This window comes from Papaver somniferum, chromosome 1, assembly GCF_003573695.1.
Source record: "Papaver somniferum cultivar HN1 chromosome 1, ASM357369v1, whole genome shotgun sequence".
NCBI lineage: Eukaryota > Viridiplantae > Streptophyta > Magnoliopsida > Ranunculales > Papaveraceae > Papaver > Papaver somniferum.
The window spans coordinates 94,794,499-94,817,753 of NC_039358.1; the positions used below are offsets into that span (position 1 = coordinate 94,794,499).

Below are 23,255 nucleotides of genomic sequence, written 5' to 3' on the forward strand. Positions count from 1 at the left end.
TAATTTTTTCAACTTTTTCGCAACTATTCTGGAGTTGTCTGCAACTATTTTGGATCGCAACGTTCTGAATCACAACTTTCTAAAAACTTTTTGCAACTTTTCTGAAAACTTTCTGAAACTTTTCTGGATCGTAACGTTCTGGATCACAACTTTCTGAAAACTTTGTGCAACTTTTCTGGAAACGTTGTGAACCTCTTTTTCCTTCTTTCCCAAACGTCTTGAAACCCTAATTTTCAAGAACACTTGGAAAGAAAAACTTATCTCAAAGGGGGGCACAATATTCTGCTCGGGTCCCCTAAGTCGACGCCAATGTTTGTACCCAAAATTACTTTTAGGCACAAAACACGATTGATTTGATATTGATGATGTAAAATTAGGGTTAGAAAACGAATTGAAGAAAAATAAAGGATACAAAGAATTTAACGTGGTTCGGAAAGTTGTGCCTACATCCACGAATGGAATCCAGTAGGGAGAGATTTTATTGATATGATGATTACAATAACTCGTGAAAGGTTAGCAAACCTAGAATTCCCTGTCCTCTGAGTTGGATTTTGGCCTCTATTTATAGGCAAAAACCTTAATCTAGTTCCATAATAACCCTAGATTTGTAGTTATCCAAAATAACCACCTGGATTTGTACTTATCCTTGAAGATCCATATTTATCTTCCCCAGATTTCAGTCTATCTTGAAAGATTCTTGTATATCTTCACATGATTTGAGTTTATCTTGGAAGATCCTTGTATATCTTCACAATATTTGTATCTATCTTGGAAGATTCTTATCTATCTCCCAAGATTTGTGTCTATCTCAAAATGACTTCCAAAATAAGTCTTTTGGGCTTCTATACTAAGCTAGACTAGACGGGCTTCTACGATAAGCCATGAGTTTCTTTGATAAACCGAATTGGGCTTCCATAATAAGCCATGTGGGTTTCCACAATAAACCAAATTGGGCTTCCATAATAATCCATGTGGGTTTCCACAATAAACCAAATTGGGCTTTCATTATAAGCCATGAGTTGGTTTCTTTAATAAACCACCGGGCTTCCTTAATAAGTCCGGTAGGGCTTCCTTAATAAGCAAGAGTTGGTTTCCTTAATAAACCACCGGGATTCCTTAATAAGTCCGGTTGGGCTTCCTCAGTAAGCCAGAGTAGGTTTCCTTAATAAACCATCGGGCATCCTTAATAAGTCCGGTTGGGCTTCCTCAATAAGACAGAGTTGGTTTCCTTAATAAACCACCGGACTTCCTTAATAAGTCCGGTTGGGCTTCCTTAATAAGCCAGAGTTGGTTTCCTTAATAAACCATCGGGCTTCCTTAATAAGCCAGCTGGGCTTCTATAATAAGCCATATGAGTTTCTTTAATAAACCAAAGGGTTTCTATGATAAACTAAAACGGGTTTCTCCAATAAACCGTATTTCAATATTATGTAATAGCTTGTGTGGTATGCACGTGAACCATTGTAATGGGGTACAAACGCCATGCTTCTAGCCAAGTTGGCATTTCTACATGGCTTACATTCCAAAGCCAATAGAATATAAATGCCGCTCACATAAGATCTTAATTATGGAGTGCATACGTAATGTTAGGGCTTCAATAAAATATGTAAGTTTTATTCATTGGATGTCGGTGTTTAAAATTGTGTAACTTTTTTATGAATTTCTCAAGCACACTGATGGAATTTGGTGATCACCAGATGTATGCGGTTGGTGGTATAACTGAATGCGGAGCGTGAACTAGTGGAGATGCAAACTGCAGTGGTGTAGGTAGATGTGAATGGTAGTCGCAGTGGTTACGACAAGCTCTAGGAGGTCGTGACTGGTTTGGAGAGGAGTAGAGAAAATTTATGTTTATGAGCAGAAGTGAAAGAAAAATGGGTTGAATTGAGTTGAGTTAAGGAGTGTACATTACCGAGGTTTAATAATAACTTTAACAAACTGACGTTATGACTTAGCGGAGTCAACCCACGTCAATGTTAATTCCAAATACCAACCCCTAAGTTGGATAAAAGTTAGACCAAATACTAAAATTGGACAAAATGTAAGTATCAAACGCCAATTAACCCTTTTTATTCTATTAAAGTTAAGTCTCAGACTAGGTTTAAAAGTTAGTAGTTGGGTATTAGACATCACTAGGTAAGCCTCGGAGATTGAACACTTAATATCAAATGAAGACATCTGGAGAACTTCATCAACAAAGATGTATGTGAAGACTGAAGCATTCTATTTACTCACATAAGTTACCATTTTATCCATACGAGACTATGTCCTATGACTTATAGATTTTTGTATTGGAAATAAGAAATTTCGAGTCATGATTGTCTTGTTAAATATCTCGAAATATGATTCAAGCAATGGATTTTTATAGGTCCTTAGCAATCTTAGCTCGAAACAATTTATTAATTCTTCAAGAACTATTTTTGTGTCATATGGATCATTTGTTCAAGCAATGATATTTTATATCTATGGCATTTGGGAATGTTTCAAAACATTAAAAGAGACTTTTGAAAACTTACTGAAATTTGGAGCTAGGGTAGGTACACGTACCTAGTACGCAAATCATGCATATCTGAGGTTCCAGAATATAGGTAGGTACGTATACCTAGTATGTGTACCTTGAGGTTATAGATTCGTGAATAGGGATGCTATACACACCCAGTACGCGTACCATGGGGATCTGAGTTCGTGAATAGTTTAGCGGTATGCATACCTAGTACGCGTTGTCGGTCCTGAATTCACGAACTAGTCGTAGGTGTGTGTAACGTTTTGCATACCTAACCAGTACGAATCAAGCAGATGCTTATAGACTATTTTTACAAATATGTTTAACATTGCTAAGGCATTATAGATCACTAAATTACTTTGTGTATGTGCATTGTGATTTGAGTCTTAAGTGTTTAAATGAACATCATATTGCTTATAACTTCGAAAGAAATATTTTCTAATAACTATTATTATACACGGTTCCGGTACTCAGACCATAACGTATATTCTTTTATGTAATTTCAATAAACACACTTACATGAACTCCTAAGAAAATTTTCATCTATACATAGAAAGTGTTTGCTTGAATCTCAAGTTATCTTAGCTTGAATTCTAAGCAACTCTCAGTCTTGAAATTCTATAAATATAAAGACTCATTCAACCGAGAAATCCAATCCCTGACACTTCTATGTCTTTGTTGTTTGCTAGAGTCGTCCTCTATGAACCCAGGTGTTGATGGTGGGTTTTAGCTTAGGGTTGAAATCGTAAAACCTTGCATCTGATGTGACGTCACTCTATAAGGAAACGGTGCCGTGAGTGCTAACCTCTCCATCGGCATATTTATTGATCCGTTCAATATACTTACATGAAATTTATCCAGACTGGCGAATGTAGCAACCATCACAGATGTTCTGTAAATTTCGGCACCTCGCCTATATGCACTTAATATAAGTTCCTTTGAATGCCTTCTATGCTATGTTCTCCGTCTGAAACCTTAATGTTGATATGGCATGACGATTTGTGTTCACTCGCAGCAGAGTAGCACGAATTTCCAAATATCAAGGATAAGGTCTTTGCATAAGGTATTCAATCAGAAAAAACATGCTGCTCTCTGGAAATGAACTAAAAACAACTCTTTGTCAACATATAGAATTCAGTCAATTGCCCTGACTAACTTGCAGAAGTTAGGGGTTTTGCGCCTCGCGCAGTATATCAGAGCATGCTTGTCGAAATTAAACCTAGGAAAATTAGGTAATTAATCCGCCATGGATTGGCAGGTGCAAAACCTTGCTAAGAATCAGAAAACAGGGAGCCACAGCAGCAAAGGGAGGTGTGGCCATGCCTTAGGACAACTGGCGCCACTGGCCATTGGCCACGCCCCTTCCTAAACCGACCTTATTTCTCTCGACCAATTGTGTCGCCTCAAATTAGCCACGCACATAAGTTGTGGCTTGTCCCATACTTGTCGGCGCCTCTTGTCATCGACCAATCAGGTTCCTCCAAAGCCGCCACACTCACACCAGAAGTGTAGCCACGCCCATGCTTGGTCGGCCCTCTTTTAATCGACCAATCAGGTCGCTCAAAATCCTCCATACTCTCACCAGAAGTGTAGCCGCGCCTTATGTTTAGCCGACTCCTTTTCTTGGCCAATCAAGTCGCTCTAAACTTGCCACTATACATTAAAGGCCAAACGCACCCTGCTGCGCCACCATACTAACTGGCAAGCCAAACGCGCCTTACCACAACAACACATTGATCAACATGCCAACATGCCACTCTGCCGCGTAGCATGCCACTTTATCCTTGGCCACGCCGCCAAGCCCGAACTCTTACCAAGGCGCCAAATCCTAGCCTTGGCCACGACGCCAAGCCCTAATTCTTACCACGACGCCAAATCCTAGCCTTGGCCACGCCGCCAAGCCCTAATTCTTACCACGGCGCCAAATCCTAGCCTTGGATACGCTGCCATGCCCTAATTCTTACCACGACGCCAAATCCTAGCCCTGGCCACGCCACCAAGACCTAATTCTTACCACGGCCCCAAATCCTAGCCTTGGCCACGCCTCCAAGCCATAATCCTTACCACAGCGCGAAATCCTATCCTTGGCCACGCCGCCAAGCCCTAATTTTTACCACGACGTAAATCCTAGCCTTGGCCACGCCGCCAAGCCCTAATTCTTACCACGTCGCCTAATCCTACTAGCCTTGGCCACGCCGCCAAGCCCTAATTCTTACCACGGCGCCGAATCCTAGCGTTGGCCACGCCGCCAAGCCCTAATTTTGGCCACGTCGCCAAATCTTAGCTTTGGCCATGCTACAACGCCACTGGCATGCCGCCATGCCACGACTACTAGTATGCCGCCATACCACGACTACTAGCATGCCGCCATACCACGACTACTAGCATGCCACCATGTCACGGCTACGTCACTGGCATGTCGCCATGCCACGACTACCAGCATGCCGCTATGCCGCGGCTACGCCATTGGCATGCCACTATGCCATGGCTACGTCACTGGCATGCCACTATGGCATGGCTCTACCAGGTGCTACTATGCCAATGGCGTCACTTCGTTATGCAACAATATGCGGCCATAATCATTGGACATTCTTCCTCATGAGATGCAATCTCATTCATCCAAGTTCGCCACTGAACTGACGGACTTGCGGAAAGCCACAGGAAACCCGCTACGCCACGGCTACGCCAGGCGCCACTATGCTAATGGCGCCACTTTGCTACACAACAAAGATGTGGCCATAATCAATGGCCACCCTTCCTCATGAGATGTAATCTCAGCCATTCAAGTTCGCCACCAAACTGACGGATTTGTGGCAATTTTTAGGCGGCCGACCAACGCAAGCCTAATAGCATCACATGCTATTTTCCTATGGCAAAGTCTCTTGACTTTGACTTGCCACACATAGCAGCCTGCTACACGTTTTCCACGAAAACACTCGAGACATCAAACATGTCACAAACTGGGGGATACTCATCAGGGTATTGGTCTGGCGGTTTACAACTTGCGGCGTGCAATGCGCCCGTTACAAGAAAGTGTCATGAAGTGGGACAATTAGCGGTGGTGAAAAATAACGGTGTAAACAAATTCAAATCCTTCATCATGGAAGCATAATGTCTGACGGTTACACGAATTCACTTCCTTCATCATGGAAGCATAATGCCTGACGGTTACAAGTTACTATTTTCTTCCACCACTCAATCGTTTCCACTTCCTACGAGACCAGGGTACGTTTCAATATGACTTGTATAAATAGGCTTCACCTATTTTCACCAAAAAACAAGTTTTGGTCGGCAACAACACAATATTTAGAAATCACCTGGTAGCTTTCCATTTTGCTAGCCAGTTCTACTTTCAGATACGAGTCATAAGCAACCACACCTTCAGAATCAACTATTCTGGTCTCAACACTCTCTTCGCTTCCCTCCCTAATACCAATCCTTCTCCTTCATTTTGTGACCGAAGCAAGCCTGGAACGACCATTTCTTGGTTTAGGCCAGGATTGTACAGATTGATCTCTCGAATCAAAAGTATTCCCTGCAGTGCATTGTTTAGGGTTTAGATTCGTTTCTCATTCACACCCAAAATTACCAGAATCAGCAGAAATGGTTAGATTAATCTCTCGGTTGCAATATCAATTTCCAATTTCATTTTTCAATCCCGATCTCAAGATGGTAGAACTCAGGTCCGGATCAGAAACAAACCTTGAAAATATTAGCGCTGAAATCATACCCGGTATTAACGTTCCTTCCAGTGGCATTAATACACCACCTATCAACACCAGCGGCACGAAAAATGTTACTTCAGGCGTTACACCTCCGATCACCAGAGCCATAGCCGCTGCCGCCACCCTCAACGTTTCTTCAAGTGTGACACTCCCCGTCGTCACCAGAGTTGTTGTCACTCCACCATCAGGACGAGAGTCCGGAGGAGCCAGAGGAATCCAACCTCTTATTACCATTGCTGATTTGATGGAAATACAAGAAGTTTTTGCTAAGGCTCAGACGGACATGGCCACAACTCAAAAGGAGGGAAACAATGAACATCTGAATGATTAGTCAAGGGATTCAGAATTCGGGCGTTAGATTGTCATAAACCAAATGTTACCGAACATCAATTGGTGGAGTTGTCATTAATGCTTTCTGGGGACTCTGTTCACAAAACCATGTAATCTATGATGGAGCATGTGTGTGAGATTTTTATTTCTCCAAGGTGCAGCGCCGAGATATATTTTCAAGCTCTCAGACGTGTTGCGTTGGTGCTTCGAACATTGCTCCAGGAGCCGCTTAAATTTCTCGCTCCAGAAGTTGCTCCGCTTCAACGTTCTCCCCACAAGCCGCTCCGCTTCAACTTTTCGCTCCAGAAGCTGCTCCGCTTCAACGTTCCCCCCAGAAGCCGCTCTGCTTCCGCGTTTCACCCTAGAAGCCGCTTCAACGTTTCGCTCCAAGAGCCGCTTCAACGTTATCCCCAGAAGCCGCCCCGCTTCAACGTTTCGCTCCAGGAGCTGCTTCAACGTCTCACCTCCAGAAGCCGCTCCGCTTCAACGTTTCGCTTTAACGTTATCTCTAGAAATCACTCCGCTTCAACATTTCGCTCCAGGAGCTACTTCAACGTCTCACTTCCAGAAGCCGCTCCGCTTCAGCGTTTCGCTTCAATGTTATCTCCAGAAACCACTCCGATTCAACGTTTCACTCCAAGAGCCGCTTCAACGTTCTCTCCAGAAGTCGCTACTCCTCCCTGTCAAGGTTCGTGATCACAACCAGCCAAGGTTCGTAGTTGTGGCCACCTTTTGATCCATCTCTCCAAAGCCCGTGGTCGTGGACAGTTTACTCGCTTAAGCATCCAGCCAATCTCTTTGCTTTCATGGACGCCCATGTAATTTCTGCCAATCCATTTTGTTTCCACGAAAATGTAGTCTCTTCTGATCACATCTACTTCCAAGAGATGTAGTTGCTCGTTTGTTGATACTAGACAGAGGCTTACCATAACAACAACCGCTACAAAGGTACTCCATACTTCTCCATATTTTATTTTCACAGGAAGAAGTAATAGATTCGACAGTACGGATGCAAGATGATATCTTTATCATGGTCAACTCACCGACCATACAAGATAGAAATGTGTAAACCAAACTTGGGGACTGAGGCTCTACACGAAATCCCTTCATTGTCAAAGCTCAGAAGACACGATCAACCCAAAAGTCATAGCCACGACAAAGTCATCTACTCTTCAAAGGTGTGGCGTAAGGATATCATCACCTCTCCGCTCAGAAGGCGTGTGCAACACTTTACGAGGTCCCACGATCACAAGCCTACCCAGAGGAAACAATTTCAGTAACCAAAGAGAAGTGCGACTGGGGACTGCTCGTTGCGGTCCATCCCCGACAATAATCAAGCATTTATGAGATAACTCCAGAGACGCGGCTGCAACATTTTGTTTTGAAGAGACAGAGGGAGCCACGATTAATGACATAAATCTCTCACTTCTACCTCTTCGTTATCCAGGATTTTTCGTTCATAAGATGATTCCAAGAATCCCATCATCACATCCAGAAGAGTAAAATAAGCTTGTATCAAGTCTCATAAGCGTGGATTCAAGGCTATGCAATTAAAGTAGGCTACAGTTGGCGACTGAAGCCTCCTTCAGGTTTAGAAGTTTGAACGCAATCACCACCTTACCAGTGAATGCAGTAGAAGCACATCTTCCACGAGAAAATAGGCTCAGGATAATTACACCTGGGGACTACCAACATGGGATGCTTTCAACCAGGTTATTTCTGATTTCAACATCATCACTGTCGAAGTTTTACGAGCCACATAAATTCCTCAACATGAAGCCGTACACGTGCATCAAAGACTCCAAAAGCACGCCATAGGGATACATTCACATATCCGTCCATGTCATTGGATCTAACATAAGTATAACTGGGACTGCTCACCACATCCCATTCCATACAACAGTTCAAGATTCAGATATGGTTCAAAGAATGTCACTTGGAACGAAGGCCTTGAAAAATTGATGACAGCATATCGGGAATGGAACTCTCTCATCACATCTACTTCACCCATTGGCTCTACAAGATTTTGGCCATGCAAGCATCCACAACATATCATCATCGCAGTTGGAAAGTCCAGGCACCAGATAACCTAAAGTCAAGAATGTACCAACAACGCAACCACAATCTCCAAGATTAACCCTGACATGATCATTGCCGAGCATATATTTCATCCATCCATCCCAAGAGTGCAATGGAGTTTGGTAAATTTTGAAATCTACTGGAGAGGTCAGATACTTATTCTTCTATATTCAGAACCTTATTACACGTTCTGAAGAAGATCGATGATATTGTTGAGTGGCTACATGCGCAAAATGGAAAAGAGCACCTACCTTCAGTTCTCCTGGCTCACCTTGTTGCTGATTAGAACTACCGGAGATTGCTTTGTTGCTGTTAATGCTCCCTCTACCACCGCTAAAAAATGACGAAGAGGAGTCGGACGCTGTAGATAAAAGCACGAAGTCGGACGAGCAACAAATCCAGAAGAGGGTCGATACCCCTTTTCATACGAACAGAGTTTCTAGAGTTTGAACAGAAGCAAGATTCCTCCTTGCTCCAGGAACGAGAATAGATGACTGGGCGTATCACACTCATGATTCATAGCCGAACAAGTCGTGTGCCAATATCTCCGCTCCATGGCCGAACCAGCAGCGCGCCAGCACGAGGAACACCAACCGCTCAACCTCCAGCACTCTGTGGTCAAGCAACTCTCCATGGCTCCAGCACTCCGTGGTCAAGCCAACTCTCCACGACTCCAGCACTCCGTGATCAAGCCAACTCTCCACGGCTCCGGCACTCCGTGATCAAGCCAACCCTCCATGGATACAGCACTCTGTGGTCAAGCAACTCTCCATGGATCCAGCACTCCGTGGTCAAGCCAACTCTCCATGGATCCAACACTCTACGGTTAAGTTAGCGTCAACGCTCCAGCATTTCGTGATCCAACCAGTAAGCCTTCTAAGTGCCATTTCCACAGTTCCACGGACTGAAGCCATCAGCGCCATCATCAGCATTTGGTAGCCAAAGTTCCAGCGTCATATTCTCACCATTCCACGGACTGAAGCCAGTTTCACCATTCCACGGACTGAAACCAGTTTCCACCATTCCGCGGACTGAAGCCAGTCTCCACCATTCCACGGACTGAAGCCAGTTTCCACCATTCCGCGGACTGAAGCCAGTTTCTACCATTCCTCGGACAGAAGCCAAGCGTCATCCGCCACTCGAAGCTAGCCGCGCCATCCGCCACTCCAAGATAGCCACGCCCATCCGCCACTCCAAGCAAGCCGCGCCATCCACCATCCAAAGGTAGTCGCGCCATCCACAATTCCAAGGTATCCACGCCATCTACCTTTCCTAGCCAACCAGCGCCCGTTCCGTGTGCCAAGTTGCAATGTCACCTCTGCTGATCAATAGCAAAAGTTGCAGCGCTAATGCCAATACCCCATGCCCAAGCCGAATTTATGTAAAACCACCAATAGAGGGATCACAGATTCCTCATGCCTTCCGCTAAAGGTTAGTTGAATTTCCTCGGCAATCTTTAGCAACCATTCCAGATGTTCTGTAAATTTCGGCGCCTCGCCTATATTCACTTAATATAAGTTACTTTGAATTCCTTCTATGCTATGTTCTCCGGCTGAACCCTTAATGTTGATATGGCATGACGATTTGTGTTCACTCGCAGCAGAGTAGCACGAATTTCCAAATATCAAGGATAAGGTCTTTGCATAAGGTATTCAATCAGAAAAAGCATGCTGCTCTCTGGCAATGAACTTAAAAGAACTCTGTGTTAACACATAGAATTCAATCAATTGCCCAGATTAACTTGCAGAAGTTAGGGGTTTTGCGCCTCGCGCAGTATATCAGACCTTGCTTGTCGAAATTAAACCTAGGCAAACTAGGTAATTAATCCGCCATGGATTGGCAGGTGCAAAACCTTGCTCAGAATCAGAAAACAGGGAGCCGCAGCAGCAAAGGGAGGCGTGGCCATGCCATAGGCCAACTGGCACCACTTTCCATTGGCCACGCCCCTTCCTAAACCGGCCCTATTTCTCTCGACTAATCGTGTCGCCTCAAATTATCCACACGCACATAAGTTGTGGCTGGGCCCATACTTGCATTCCTCACTTGCCATCGACCAATCAGGTTGCTCTAAAGCCGCCACACTCACACCAGAGTGTATCCACGCCCATGCTTGGCCGACCCTATTTTAATCGACCAATCAGGTCGCTCAAAAGCCGTCACACTCTCACCAGAAGTGTAGCCACACCTTATGTTTGGACGACCCATTTTCTTGGCCATTCAAGTCGCTCTACACTTGCCACCATACATTAAAGGAAAAACGCACCCTGCTGCGCCACCATGCTAACTGGAAAGGCAAACACGCCTTACCACAACAACATATTGATCGACATGCCAACATGCCACTCTGTCGCGTAGCATGACACTTTAGCCTTGGCCACGACGCCAAGCCCTAATTCTTACCACGGCGCCAAATCCTAGCCTTGGTCACGCCGCCAAGCCCGAATTCTTACCACGACGCCAAATCCTAGCCTTGGCCACGCCGCCAAGCCCTAATTCTTACCACGACGCCAAATCCTAGCCTTGGCCATGCTGCCAATCCCTAATTCTTACCACGACGCCGAATCCTAGCCTTGGCCACGCCGCCAAGCCCTAATTTTGGCCACGGAGCCAAATCTTAGCTTTGGTCATGCCACAGGCGTGGCCATGCCACAACGCCACTGGCATGCCGCCATGCCACGACTACTACTAGCATGCCGCCATGTCACGGCTACGCCATTGGCATGCTGCCATGCCACAGCTACTAGCATGCCACTATGCCACGACTACTAGCATGTTGCTATGCCTCGGATACGCCATTGGCATGCCACTATGCCATGGCTACGTCACTGGCATGCCATACAACAAGATGCGGCCATAATCAATGTCCACTCTTCCTCATGAGATGTAATCTCAGCCATCCAAGTTCGCCACTGAACTGACGGACTTGCGGAAATACCCAGGCAACCCGCTATGCCACGGCTACGCCAGGCGCCACTATGCTAATGGTGCCACTTTGCTACATAACAAAGATGTGGACATAATCAACGACAACCCTTCCTCATGAGATATAATCTCAGCCATTCAAGTTCGCCACCAAACTGACGGATTTGTGGCAAATTTTAGGCGGCCGACCAAGGCAAGCCTAATAGCATTACATGCTATTTTCCTATGGAAAAGTCTCTTGACTTTGACTTGCCACACATAGCAACCTGCTACACGTTTTCCACGAAAACACTCGAGACATCAAACATGTCACAAACTGGGGGATACTCATCAGGGTATTGGTCTGGCGGTTTACAGCGTGCGACGTGCAATGCGCCCGTTACAAGAAAGTGTCATGAAGTGGGACAATTAGCGGTGGTGAAAAGTAACGGTGTAAACAAATTCATTTCCTTCATCATGGAAGCATAATGTCTGAAGGTTATTGATAGGTGTTGTAAAACACCTAATTTTATATTTATAGGTTATGCTTTCTTTGCTATTTTTCTTGAAAATTATGTATCTTATGTGTGAGTTTGAGTTTATTAGGTGCAATGGAGTCATTTGGAGCAAAAGAAGGAGAAACGTCCATTTGGAGCGAAAAGCGCAAAAAGGTCAATACACTGGCGATATTTGGAGCAGACTAGGTCATGCAAAAGGAGTTATGCAGAAAATTATATTGTCAGTCTCCTAGAACTGACAGTTGAATTGAGAATTAAGCTGTCGGTTTTCTGAAACCGACAAGCCATGTTCGAAGCGGTTAGCCCTTGTCCAGGAATGCAGGGTCCCAATATCACTTTGTATCATTACAAGCCCTAAATTCAAGAGAAGTTTTCTTCTCTTCCCATTATTCCCCCGAAATTGACAGAAGCCATGGCGGCAGTGAAACTCGGTAAAAGGAGATGAAATTGATACAGTGATTGAAGTCTGGATCGAACAAAGAGAGAAAAACTCGATGCTGATGCCATTGATTTTTACTTCTGCTTAATAGGGAAACTCATATTTGATGAGGGTTTGATTGAATTGCAAATGGAGATCGAAGAATTAGACCTGAGAAGAGGGGTTGTGTTTGAATCAGTGAAGAAAAGAGAGTTAGGTTCGATTGTGTGAGTTCAAAAATGGGTTTTAGATGGATTATGAATTGAGGATGAAATTGAAGTTGGTGGTATAAATTAAGGGTTTGCTTCTGATCTAGGAACTAGGGATTCTGTATGATTTTGAGATAAAATGGATGAAGAAGAGAAGATCCCTCTGAAATAAAAGCTAGGGTTTGAGGAAGCTTCAGCGAATTGAGGGTTTGAAGCTGGAATTTGGGTTTGGATTGAAATGGAAGTGGTGAACAAGACTGAGATAGATTCTTTGCTGGTGATTGAGATGTTGTTGCTGCAGGAAGGAAATGTGCAGCTACAGAATGAAACTAGATGTATGCTTAGGATTGATTGAATGTGATTGCACATTACAAGCAGGGAGGAGCTACAGAATGGATGCCACTGAAGATTTCGCAGCTGAATGTTGGATGTAGCTCAGGTTGCAGGATATTGATTCATGGGTTTGAGCTGGGTGTTGGTCAAGGAACTGAGCTATGAGTCTGGTGTATGGGTTTGGTTTGAGCTCAAATAGGAGGTGCTAGTAATGCAAGGAGCTACAGATGGTGGAATTGACAGGGTTGAATGCTTTGTGTTTGAATCAAGATTGCGGAGAAGAATTGCAGTCAAGTGCTGAGTTGGGAGGCATGAACTGAGATGGGTTTCTGGTGGAATTATAGGAGATTGAGTTGGTGTTTGAACTTAGGTGAAGAAAAAGTCGTAGTTGCTGCTGCAGTGCAAGACTCAGGAAATGATTCTGATGGGTATTTAGACGTTGTGAAGGAAGAATTGTTGCTGTCGTTCAAATTGCAGAAACGAAGCTGCGGTCGTAGGGATTCTGATGCGATGCTGCGGGTAACCTGAATTCGAGAAATGAGCTGCAGCTGAGAATGGCAGGTGCTGTGGTGATGGTTGTTGATGCAAAGAAAGCTAATGCAAGAGCAGAATGCGCTACAAGGAGTTGATATGAAACTGCGTCTGAAGTTTAGTGGTGATTGCGGCTTGATACTGTAGAGTGGCTAGAAGGAATGAGCATGGGAATGTCTGTGTACAGACTGGTAGTTTTTCTGTTATACAAGAAGAGTGCAGCTGATACTCAAGAAGATGGTTGTGCAGATTACAAAGTCTTTGTGTTGGAATTTGGTCTGAGATGAAGTGGGGTGTTCTGGTGTCTTGGTTGATGCTGCTGATGTTATTATGTTGTCATATCCTGGCCTTGTGTGGCTGGATTGCAATGGATTTCTACAATGGAGTTCCTGTTGAACTGAAATGGTGGGTGATTGCACGTGGCCTAACTGAAATGAAACTGAGCTGAAAAGAAGCATTGCAGGCATTTGAGCACTGCAGTAAGGAGTTGCTGGAGCTGTTAACTAAGCAGTACATTGTGTGCTTAAAAGTTCAGATTTCAGATGAATGGTGTTGTGTGGTTGGATGGTTTGATGTTGGCTGAGAGAAGAATACGAAGACTTGTTGCAATTGATGGTTAACTGAGTTGAGATGGTCGAGAAGCACAATGGAAAGTGAGATGCAGATGGAAATGATGATTGCAGCTGAACTGAAAAAGCAATGGGTATTATTGTGTTGTTTGTTTTGGAGTTGTGAAGATACAGAATTGTAGTTGTCTATGTTTACAGCCAACAATGACATGGTTATGATGGTGAGCTGCAGTTTGTGGTAGAATGGGTCTTAGCTGAAAGTGTTGGCGAGTATAAGATGCAAAGAATGGAGATGCAATTGGTTTGCAGTGGTGCAACTACAGATGCAGGAAAAAGAAGTTATAGGTACCATTTAGCTGATGCAATGAAGAGAAGAAAGTGAAGGTGCAGTTCTGGATGGCTGAGTTGCAGTGAAGCACAATCATTGTGCAACAGCAAGCTCAGGTTGTGCAACAGTTTGGCCAGGTCTAGTCAGTTGCTGAGTTAGACTCTGACTCAAACAACTCAGACCTGACTCGTCTGATTGGTACTAACTGACTGACTCGGTTTGACTCACTGAGTCTGACCGAGTTGACTCGTTGACCGGTGACCGGGCGGACTTTGCCGGTCACCTGAGTTGTTTTCCGGCGACTTTTCCGACCAATTTCCGACGACGATTTTGGACATATTTTTTACATCGGTTTTTCTCACATATGGGCTTGGTGGACATCTTGTTATTGGACTTTGGGCTTTTAAAGACTTGACCTAATTTTGGAAGGGAGAAAAGCTACAAAAATAAAAGTTTTCTACAACTTTTGAAATCACGTATTATTCTTGGAGCTTTGGAGATAGCTACAACTAGGGTTTGCTTTCATTTTATTTTTCATCTTCTTCAATTATTTTGTGATTATGATTATGATGAACTCCATTATTATGAGTAATTAAACTCAATTATTGGTTATGGGATAAAAGTTGATTTCCAACATGTTATTTGATTCAATGAATTAGTTTTGCCTCAATACTTTATTGTTTATGATTCATGGTTGATACTGTTTTATGATTTGAATGCTAGTTTGGTTGAGTCCGGAATAAATTAGATTAGTCTTCATCTCTATTGCTAGATTATGGTTTTCAATACGAAATAGTTGTTTATCCCTGATTCTAGGTAGCATAGTATCATTATTACTTGTAGTGATACATCTTTTTAATTGCATATGAATCATAACCTTTGTTAAAACGAATTAGTGCTTATACATATTTTGTTTGCATTGATTAGTCTTATTTCATAGAACTTATTGCTCTTAGGGAGTTAAACTTAATTGTGCTTTTACACTTTAGGTTGCTTTCTAGGTAGATTTCACATTAGCATCTTTTAATGTTATTTGTGATAAAATCGGGAAATAAACGGGATACTCTTGCGATCAAGATATCCTAGGACTTCTAATAGATGAGAGATTAAAATTCCAATTCTAGACATTGATGAAAATACATGTTTGTGAATGATACTATCCCATGACCAATATCTTCTCCTTATTGATTATTCAATTATTTTATTGCTTTTAATTTACTTTCATTGCTTTGTTTATTTAGATAAAACAAAACCCCCCCCCCTTTGGTTACTAAGAAACTGAAAATTGATAACAACAAAAGCCTCTCTGTGGGAACGAACTCTTTCTTATCACGTACTATATTTATATCTAGTTGAGTGAGAAAGTGAATTATATTTGCACGGCTGACAACCGGTCAGTTACACGAATTCACTTCCTTCATCATGGAAGCATAACGCCTGACGGTTACATGTTACTCTTTTCTTCCACCACTCAATCGTTTCCACTTCCTACGAGACCAGGGTACGTTTCAATGTGACTTGTATAAATAGGCTTCACCTATTTTCACCAAACGACAAGTTTTGGTCGGCAACAACACAGTATCTAGAAATCACCTGGTAGCTTTCCATTCTGCTAGCCAGTTCTACTTTCAGATACGAGTCATAAGCAACCACACCTTCAGAATCAACTATTCTGGTCTCAACACTCTCTTCACTTCCCTCCCTAAGACCAACCCTTCTCCTCACTTTGTGACCGAAGCAAGCCTGGAACGGACATTTCTTGGTTTAGGCCAGGATTGTACAGATTGATCTCTCGAATCAAAAGTACTCCCGTGCAGTGCATTGTTTAGGGTTTAGATTTGTTTCTCATTCACATACCCAAAATTACCAAAATCAGCAGAAACGGTTTTCACCCACAAACACCAGGTTTTCTCTGAGAAACATAATTAAGTTTACGACTTAAAGACTTCACTTAGGGATTCGTGAATCCAGGTCTGACTATATTTCCCTTGATATTTTGTGTACCCTGATCTTTTTTATTCTGTTACTGAGGTTTTAGTAATCTCTTTCAAGAACGAAATAGGTAGAAATCGCAAAGTACTTTCCATCTCATACTTTGTAATTCCTCAATGATAAATATCTAAGGTAGACATCATTGTAGTATTATTTTTGAGTAGTTAGTATATTAATCTTGTTCAAAGATAGACCGCCTTGTTTTTCTGATCCATCAAAAATGACTTCTAGATCACCAATTACCATCCAAGGTACTTGGTATTGATGAACTCTAGCTCCAATTTCCTCTAGGAAGTTCTAAGCTAAAGGTATGGTTAGATAGGTAAGGACTACCCTAAAAATAGTGAGTAGCCATTTTTTAGGAGGAAAATTAGTTTTAAGTAAAATGTGTTGATGGCTTGATTAGCTCTGATTTCCTCTAGCCGTTTATCCTTACTGACATTTGTAGTTGCATATATTAGCACTCTCCCTTGAGAAGTTGTCCAGGGACTTTGGCAAAGATTGTATGTCATGCCCAATGGGTATCCATTATGGTTAAGGGCAGCCTGGGTGCTGTTAGTAGTATTAGTAGTGTGCCCATCCTAGCTATATATGGACTAGTTGTATGCCTTGGGGCTTTATCGAATAATCAATGAATTGACCTTCTTCCCTAACTTTCATCGGTGTAGTCTTCTTCTATGTCTAATTCTACTTCTAACCCTCTAATTTCACCTTCAATTCTCTTCTAATCCCCTATAATCAGAGATTTGAGTTGCTTCTGAGCATCTGTTGTAGTGTAGATCACTACAATTAGTATCAGAGCGGTCGATTCTGCGACTGCTAGGTTACCATGAATGAATTATCAGAAAATCAAACAGAAATTGAAGAATTAGCCACTATGGTTGATATCTTAGAGCAAGATAAGTATGAAGCCAGGAGAGCATTATACAACGAGTTATTTGATTTGAGAATGAAGTCTATAAGTCTAAAATGGGATAGGAATTCACCAGATCGAGATTTAAATCTTTTGAAGACGAATATTCTCATATACATGCCCGAGAAAAAGTTAGAATTGCTACAAGATGAAGCGGTTGGGAATTCGGACGCTACGGAGGTGGGGGATGAGATTGTCATGGAAGAAGTGATAATTGATTCAAGTTCATGTAGTAATTTCACTCAACAATCTTCCAATCCACCAGTACCAGATGCGTCATATGAAGTTTTAGATTCTACAACAACAAATCTCTCTAACTGGTCCGGTGAATCGAAGATGGCCGAGGAAGAAATTGTTGCCAAATTGAATTCAATCTCACTTGATTCAGGTGATTCCAGCTCAGTAAGAGAATTGTTTCAAAATTCTTCAACTCTTAGAACAACAGATGAAGGTAAATTTTGATCTACATCAATAATTGTTTCATCTAGTATCGATGAATCTGGTAGTGTTAATGAGTTTCAGAAATACAAGGCGACTATAATGTTTCTAGACTACCAGAAGGGTAAACCATTCAATTCTAGTAATGAACCTTGTATTGATGATGTGGGTTTTCAAGTTGAAAGGGTTATAAATGGTGAGGTCAAGGATTTTAACTCGTTGAATGAGTTCAGTGGAAATGCTTCTATTCTAGCAATGGAGGAAGGTAATTACAGATCTAAACTCAAGTCTGGTTCCTCTAATGTTGTTATTCTTTTCGAGAAGGCTGATTATGTGAGCAAATTTAGTAAACTGTTTTCACTCCCATTTATAGAGATGTTTATGAAAACTTCAATGTTCATAAGGTATTATTCGGTGTCGACAACAAGTTGTGTAGTGGAAAACGTTTTTGATGTAGCTTCGAATTGGCTCGAACCTTATTTGATAGAGGAAAGTGGTTTGAATTGATCAGGTTGTATTCTCATTATAATAGCAACAATTTTTATTTCAATTTTAGTGTACTTAAATTGGGTTTGCTTCTTCTGAATAGCTTCATTTTAAAGCATAGTTTCACTGCAAATTTTATTTCTGAGATAAATTCTGAACTGGGTTACTATCTGGATTTGTTAATTGAGTATTCAAGTGTCTTTGAGTTGGTAAAAAGGGAATACCAGCGTGTTGTCAACAAGCTCTTTGAGGAGAAGCCACAACAGCATAATGTTCTCTGCACTATTTCGAGATCTTATGTAACAATGAACTGTGAGTCTGGCAATGCAGGTGGACTAATTCTTCAGATTCTTGTCAACAGTAGATGGAGTTTCAAGGAAAATATGGGCTTTCTAAAGTTACAATTGAGATATTGTTTACTCACGGCCCCTGCTTGTGTACGAAGAAGTTTGATCATTACTGGGAGCGTATTTGATCTAGAATGATGGCCAAGAGCGACTATAAGTAGTTCTGAATTATGCTTGAGTACTCTTACTCTGGATGTGTTTATTCTTATGGTGTTAACTTGGATGAATGAGTATAACGGGAATTTGGTTCAGGATCTAATTCTAGCACATGTGTACTGTTTCGAATTGTTATGGGGGAATCTAAATGTGTTTGTGTTTGTAAAAAATAGTGCTAGTCAGGTTGTTTGCTTCCCTGAAGAAAATTTACAGCCAGGTAATGGCACAGTGACTACAACTGAAGTGTTTGAGAACACTCAAGAGCTTATCGATCATATGTTTGGTAATCGTAAAAAGTGTTTCAGCTGTAGCAAAGAGTATCTTAACTTGCAGCTGGTATATGGTTTACTTGAAGGGCCTGAGGGTTTAACACGCAGTTTGAGTGGTGGTAGGTACCTCTGTTCTAACCAGGGATATTGCCGGAAGAGTATTTGATAGAGGCAGGTTGATGGAGTTGATCATGAGGAGTACTAAATTCTTCATAGATACTCTTGATCTTTGTATTATTGTTCTTAAGGGGTCAAAAATGATAGTTGGGTACAGTGAGTATGTGTTTTTGTTGTTACAAAATGGTGGCAGCTTAGAGGCTTGGGAGTTGTTTGTTAAAACCTTACAGCAACTTAATGTTCTATGTACTAATTTGATACTTCATATGACAAGGGAAGATAGATCTGGCAAGGCTCAAGAACTTTTTTATCAGTTCTCATCTCAGTTGGGTTTCACTGTATTCTCTCTCGGATTATAGAGTATGGGAAATGACAATGACTACGTATTGATTATCACTGAGTCACAACCTGGAGCACCTTGCTGTATTGGTTTTGGTATCTATGAATGGTGTTTAGGATGGAGGAAATCCCTTGTAAGAGTGGTGGGAATCATAGAGATGCTGGTTATGTTCAAGAGTGGTGAGAGCATATTAGGAGAACTGTTGGAAGAAAAAAGTAAGAAATTGGTGAGCGTTTGTACTCAGCAAAAAGAGGCAGCCCTGAAGCTTTATCTCATAGTGATTCAGATATGCATTTCCATAGAAGTCAATAGCGTTGGTGGCGGTACTGTACATGAGAAATTGAACGGCAGTTGGATTACTTCAGGGTTGGCAACGTATTACTCTTTTTGCTTGTACGACAACATACAATGCAAACCTGATGAGAGTTACACATCAAGAGTAGGGAAGGAAGAAGCTGAATGTAATGGGCAGGTCCTCATATTAGATACTCAATTGGAGGTAATTATGATCGATTCAGGTTCACTTAGTGTTAGTGATGAGAGTGGGAAAATATCAGCTTTTCCGAGGAATGTCTTTCTCAGGTTTTCACATACTCTTTACGTGGAAAAATATAGAAAGCTGGAGTTGGAACCAAGTGCTGTCACTGTTAATCTTTCTTTTGGAACTGTTCTAGAGGCTGAAGCTGTAACCACAGTCATTGGGGGAATGTATATGATGGGAGCTGTGGAAATGAGAATGGTAAGACGTCAGCAGGGTACTTTATTACAATTAGCCAGCATACACCCCCTGTTACCATTCATTCATTCAGCTTCAGTTCACACAATTAATGGTAATAGTTCAATTTACTGCACTCTTGCTGTATTAGTACTTGTCCTTGCAATTTGGCTATGAGATTTAGCTGGATGTAACAACAACGGTGTCTTGCAACTGTTGGATCACAATCTGGTGACGAAGGTCTACAAGCAGCTGAACACCAACAAGGAAGAAGTTAGCTTCCCAAGAAAAGAATGGCAAGCGTTAGAGGTGAACGCAGGTCTACTACTACGATTTCAGATACACGTCAGCTACCGACAAGAAAACATGAAGGTCCGGATTCATGCCTCCGCTAAGAGTGGGAAAGAGTGTCTTACGCTCAAAGGTGCTGATGAAGTAATTCATAACGCTAATCATGAAGTTGAGAAGTGTGACGATTGCTACTGTGCTCAAGAGGTTATCGCTATTGTTTCTTATATTAGGCGAGTTCATTTCTTATCTTCCTCAAGGATGATTTGAAGGAGTGGGTATTTGGTTAAGGGCAGCCAGGGTGCTGTTAGTAGTATTAGTAGTGTGTCCGTCCTAGCTATATATGGACTGGTTGTATGCCTTAGGGCTTTATCGAATAATCAATGAATTGACCTTCTTCTCTAACTTTCATCTGTGTCTCTTCTAAGTCTTCTTCTATGTCTAATTCTACTTCTAACCCTCTAATTTCACCTTCAATTCTCTTCTAATCCCCTATAATCCGAGATTCGGGTTGCTTCTGAGCATCAGTGGTAGTGATCTGTAGGTATTTTGATAGGCAAGCATGCCAGTCTCAATCACTAAGTGATGATCTAATTTATATCGAAGTGGAAAACGACAGATCATAATATGAAACTTCGCATAAATAAAAGCATGTGCACAATAATGACAGTTCGACAGTTTCAGTAACACATTATTATTACTTGCCAGAGAATTTGTGTATTAGTAAGTTTTACAAGTATGAAATCTCAGAGTACATTATCCTTTTTGGCTCGTTGCATCAAACACCACAAGGTTGAAGCTCCAATGACACTGCCTTCCGACAAAAAATAAGTTCTGAACTTTACAAGAGGAACCCAAGTTATAAACATAATATATACATACTGTTAAGGCTTTTTATGCTTCTTATTGTTCCACCAAGCCTCTCAAATTCTGAAAACAAAAAATCCCTACTGGTTTTTCTTGGCAATTCGCGTTTTCAGTGTTATTATTAGACACCAAATTATGGTAGCTACAAGTGCAATGAGCCGACCTCCGGTGAGTCCAATCAGAATAATAATGACAAGTAAAGGTATCATCAGTAGGGAATTCCAAGTTGTTGTGATCCTTGTGCTTACATCAATTGGTTTCAATTCTGCTTCCAATTCAATCTGCGAAAAATACCCAGAAGTGACTTCATCTGCTAATCCACCATCTTCTTCTACTTCTTGTTCATCACCGTCATCATCTTCCAATTCATCTGCATTTTCCTGGTAATCCAATCTATTTTTTAATATTTCGTCATCTTCAATCACTGAAGTTGATATAAATTCCCTCCTGCAGTCCAAATAGCTCTCCTTAATGATTTTCTTCTTCTTCTTTTTCTTTGATCCTCTAAGCATTGGTACAAAACATTTCTTTAACATCTTTGAATTGAATTTAACACTAGTCTTTTTCTTCAAACCTTTGGCATTTGAATCTTCAATTAGCTCTAAATCATCCTTCATTACCAATTTTTTCTTTTGATCTGATTCTGAAAAACCCCATCTACACCCACAACGAAGGGAATCAAAGTCAAGTTCAATCTTAATTTCTTCCTTTATATTAGCTTCATTTTCAGCAATTATCAGCGCTCCCCTTTCACTCTTAGCACTATTCACATTCTCAGTGCAATTTTGATCCCCATTTTCCACTTCAATTAAACCCAAATTCTCATCAACTATAATCTCTTTTTGCTCAATTAAACTACTATCAATATCGCTATCATTCTTCTTGTTCTTCAAAAAATCAGTTTCATCGTCTAATTCTGGTTGCACAGAATTTAAAACACTCTCGACAACAGAATTTAAATTATCCTTTACATCTTGACATGGTTTCAAGATAGAAATCAAACTCTTACCACATATTTCAACTAACATTAGAACGAAAGCTGTAATTGTAACCAGCAACGCAATCTTCTTTGTTCCAAACCCTAGACTTAAGATCAATAATAACTTGAACATAAACAAAAAAGTCTTTTTCCTTGGTTGAGTGGTAGTAGAAATGATCTCGTCAATGTTTTCATCATCATTACAGGAAGAAGAAGAAGAAATATGGTTCCTAATTAGGGTCTTAATACTAGAAGGAGACGCAGGAGCCATTAACATAGTTGAATTCAATGAAGGAGGAGGAGGAGGAGGAGGAGAAGGAGAAGGAATAACAGAATCAGAAGAATTAACATACAATTTTTTGTTTTTCTTTGAAGGTTTTTTTAACCGATCTCGACTTTTGATCATTAAATCTACTAAAGAAGTTGGGAAACCTGTTTCAACAACAAGAGATGATCCACCATGTTTGGATGATGATGATTTAAGATCTGAAATGAATTGTGAAACTTGACCGATCTTTGATTTCTTCCACGGAAGAGGCATGATTAATTTCTTAATTGATTAATTATTATATTCGTTTGTGGTTGATCAATTAATTATCAATCACTACCCCTTCCTTTTCTTCTCTATAAGATCTGATCGAGCTCAGAAAAGAACTTTCATGGAAATATTGGATATAAAAACCGCACGTTTTTAAAAGAGTATATATGGAAATATAATGTGAATTTGACGAGAAAATACAGTTAGTGTACAAATTAAATGTTTTTTTTTTCATCGGTCCACAATTGGTACACTAATTTTAGTTCACCCCTAGCTTTTCTGTTAAGATTAGGTTCTGTCAGCAGAGATGCAAATTCCTACCTAGCACGATTGAATTCCTGCGCAGATAGCTTAGCTAAATATGCA

The 23,255-nt window shown here is 41.4% G+C and overlaps 1 protein-coding gene across 1 annotated transcript; it reads right to left on the reverse strand.

Annotated features, from left to right (window-relative positions):
- Positions 1-21,183: 21,183 nt before the first annotated feature.
- LOC113294705 lies at positions 21,184-23,193 on the reverse strand. Its single transcript, XM_026543084.1, has one exon. The coding sequence runs from the start codon at positions 22,890-22,892 to the stop codon at positions 21,453-21,455; it is 1,440 nt and encodes a 479-aa protein (XP_026398869.1). The 5' UTR covers positions 22,893-23,193; the 3' UTR covers positions 21,184-21,452.
- Positions 23,194-23,255: the final 62 nt, after the last annotated feature.

Excerpts from the sequence above, each read along its gene's own strand:
- LOC113294705 (XM_026543084.1), bottom strand. The coding sequence starts at position 22,892 with ATGCCTCTTCCGTGGAAGAAATCAAAGATCGGTCAAGTTTCACAATTC.